The 3415-nt window shown below is 45.1% G+C and overlaps 1 protein-coding gene across 1 annotated transcript; it reads left to right on the plus strand.

The window, feature by feature from the left end:
* Positions 1-810: 810 nt before the first annotated feature.
* On the plus strand, positions 811-1295 carry ASPBRDRAFT_201492 (uncharacterized protein; the record flags this gene model as incomplete). Its single annotated transcript, XM_067621558.1, has 2 exons — positions 811-1143; positions 1272-1295. 2 exons carry the CDS (start codon positions 811-813, stop codon positions 1293-1295), a joined length of 357 nt encoding a protein of 118 aa, XP_067473076.1.
* Between the last annotated feature and the right edge of the window lie 2120 nt (positions 1296-3415).

Here is a 3415-nt window from a genome sequence, read left to right on the forward strand (position 1 = left end):
GCTTTTCTAATTAGCCGCATGTAACGTATACTGCCCTGCATGGTTATCGACGGTATTAGTACCGTGTCTCTACGGTTACTTGGGGCCGAGACTGCAGCAGTTCTGGCGAGTCTGCCGTCTGAATAGAGGCGTCAGTTACTCGAAATTTTGTGCATCTTACTGAACAGATAATTGACACATTTAATCTTATACCTGCAATACCCAGGGGATGGAAATAGACACTGCTAAACTCTGATATTAGGGTCACTCTCTGAGTGATATATCGTGTCCTTGATGTTACATGCGCTATTGTACTATTGAAGTTGATAAATGTTCCAAACTTCTGTATTTTTCTATATGGCATCGCGCAAACAGGTAAGCCACATTGATCACTCTTCTTCAATAGAAAACACGACCCAACTTTGCCAGGATTAGATAGGTGTGCTATGACAGGGGGATGTATATGAACCGCACACAAAGCTCCTATGATCAGCAACAAATGCATACAGGCATTCCGTATGCTATGCTTACATTCTAGGATGCATGATCAAAGCTCAGTGCATGTGTATATAACTCCAGCCCAGTAACGGATATTGTTAGTGAAGACCTAGTACTCACTCGCAACTGTCAACGCTGTCTATATTTAAGCAGCAGACTCTTTGATGACTGAGAAAAAGATTCTGTCCTTGAATGACCTAGTTCTGCTTTTGCTATCTTTCCCATCTGGATCAGCAGGTAAATGTCCCTAGGAGATATGTATCTGCTGTAATCGGAGGCATGTTTAGGTCTAAGAAGCTGACGGGAACAGTGTTCAATCACATACCGTTGACGATGTCAGGCGGTAATAAAGCCCAATCAGTGGACTGTCATGATCGCGATACCCAGAGGCGATATGCGGGATATCTTTGGCTCGAGATCTCACTCACGCACCGCTTGAACGAAAAGCTGAAAACCCGGTGGTTACTCGAAAACGAGCATCAGCTTCACCAAGCTCTGATATGTTGCCGTGTAACTGGACCGGCCCTAGAAGATGCACCTTACTTCAGCAATAGTTTTGCAGGGATATACAACTTCCACGGAGTCAGGGCACGAATCCAGTTTCTACGCCAGCGACTGGAAAAGGAACAAGAGCTCATTGACGAGACCATGCAACAGCGGAAAGCCGTGAGATACAGAAGAAGCATAAGGTTTTGCCATATGTGCATTGGTTCGGCTGAAGGTCTGGTCAATATGTCATGTGGCCATCGAATCTGTTGTCTATGTATATCCAGTCTCTCATGTCAGGTTGACAGGTCCAGCCAGGCACCGCTGTATGAATGTGGTTTGTGCTGGAAAACAGCATGTGCTGTGACAAGGCATTGGGAGCAAATACCTTAAAATCCAGCATAGAACAAAAGCTTAGTCAGCCACCCCTTCCTTTGCTTTCTGTTCTCATACATCGACCAGTTATCAGTCGCTGGGATAGAATAACCACCAAGAGCACTCTTAGCTCTTACCATCTTAGTTGCACAATAACTCCATAGTATCTCACGACCTCTTCCTGTGTTCAATATCGAGAATCACATTTCATGTTTATTAACCTGGATACCGCCAAATACGTAGAGATCTATAACTGATCATTATCAGCTATAGTATAGCTGCTTACAGATGTATGAATTATCTATATTTAGGCTCTTGCGAATGCCAACTGAGCCAGACACTACTCCGACATATCGCTAGCTCAGTGATACTCTACGTAAGTCGGTATATGGCAAGGTATAAGCAATCAGGCGAGAATTCTGATGCGCAAGTAAACTACCACGCTTCAGGAACGTCCGCCGGTCTACATCATATGGACCTCATATCGGAGCAACAGCCTCCTACGGCAAAGTCAGGGATTGCTGGCTTGCATATATTGTAACTCCTGTCTCTCTCCAGGCTCCGTGGGCCTCTACTTTGTTTCCACTGTTGGAGTCGCATGAGGCGGTCGTTGAGCAATCAATACCAAGTGTATATGTGTGGAAGACTCGCATTGCTACACTGCTACGGCCAGAATAGAGCCTGCTCTGCGGCATTGGGATGCATCCAAGTAACGTTTGGCCTAGTATATGTCATTCTTGCCATCCAGCCACCAAAAAATACTTTACTCGACTTCTCAGGCTGCTGCCGTTGCCGTAATGAGCATAGCTCATTCAAAAAGTTACTCAACTGGCCAGATCCACTTCCGCTGGAACAGCTTTACGATTTCTACTATGCTGTAAATGCTGTAACACTTATAAATCGTGTCTAGCAACTCGAAACATCTTTCGACAACACCTGTTGCAATGAAGTTGAGAATTCACTGTAACAGTACCTCAGCGAAACATCAAAGATTGCAGCATCTTAAGCCCGGCACTCTGATGATTGCCACTGACCCCCTTATGTATGATAGCCAGTTCCATCTAGACATTCGGGCAGATGTTCCAGCCGTATCCTAGACTTGCACCCGTGTGAGAAAATTATGCTCCTATAAAACTAATGCATATATATCACCCGCATGTCCCTAATGTAAAACGGCAGGTCTCTGACAGGGCTGCCATCCAGGCTACCAACGTCGCGAGTTCCTGTACGATACTCTGTACTATAAGAGGCATGATATACGAATTAAACTTACAACCTGGAAATAGCATGCTCTTTGTACATGAAAAACGTGACCTTAATTGGGATCAGGTTGGGCAGGGCTCAAGGTGGCTATACACGGGGTAAGTTCTACTCCCTTTCAGAGCTCTCTTACAACAATGCCGACCCCCTAATCTACAATATTCTTTGGCACTACTGTATTACCGGCCGTTGTTATTTAAAATTTAGTCTTCATGTTCCACTATGCTCAAGCATAAGATGTAGAACTATTAAAGCCAAAAGCATATCAGGTTCATTACAATGTCTTGAGAATCGCGGATGCATTCTGGTTTGATGACAAAGAGACAGGGAAACAAGGCTTCCCGTACATATGCACAGGAGTCTCGGTACTTCTAGTCGGTTGATTTACCATGGTATATATCCACGTTTCAATTCCGGAGACATGTGTATATCCCGCGATATCCACAGTCATTTAAGCAACCAGAGTTCGTATGCTGATCGCTATCAGACCGTCCTACAGCTAGCGCGGGGAACGCGTCCAATACGTTGATTTAATTGCGCTAAGGCCACTCTTATATATCAGCTCCAGGATCTTATGGTCTCTAGCCAAAAGCCATAATAGTCAAAGAACTCCCGCTGCAGGCAGGTGGTTCTAGACCAGCACGCAGGACTGGAATGCTACATGGATAGTTCCAATGGCCTCAAAGCGGGAGCAAGAGCAGGAAAGAAAAAGAGTCAAAAACCTTCAGGAACGGCTTAAGCGACGAAAAGACCGTCTTACCCAGGGCCTTCACGACTACGCTCTTTTGGCCGACGCCAAAGTATATATGCTCATCCA

This window comes from Aspergillus brasiliensis, assembly GCF_001889945.1.
Source record: "Aspergillus brasiliensis CBS 101740 unplaced genomic scaffold ASPBRscaffold_28, whole genome shotgun sequence".
Classification (NCBI taxonomy): domain Eukaryota; kingdom Fungi; phylum Ascomycota; class Eurotiomycetes; order Eurotiales; family Aspergillaceae; genus Aspergillus; species Aspergillus brasiliensis.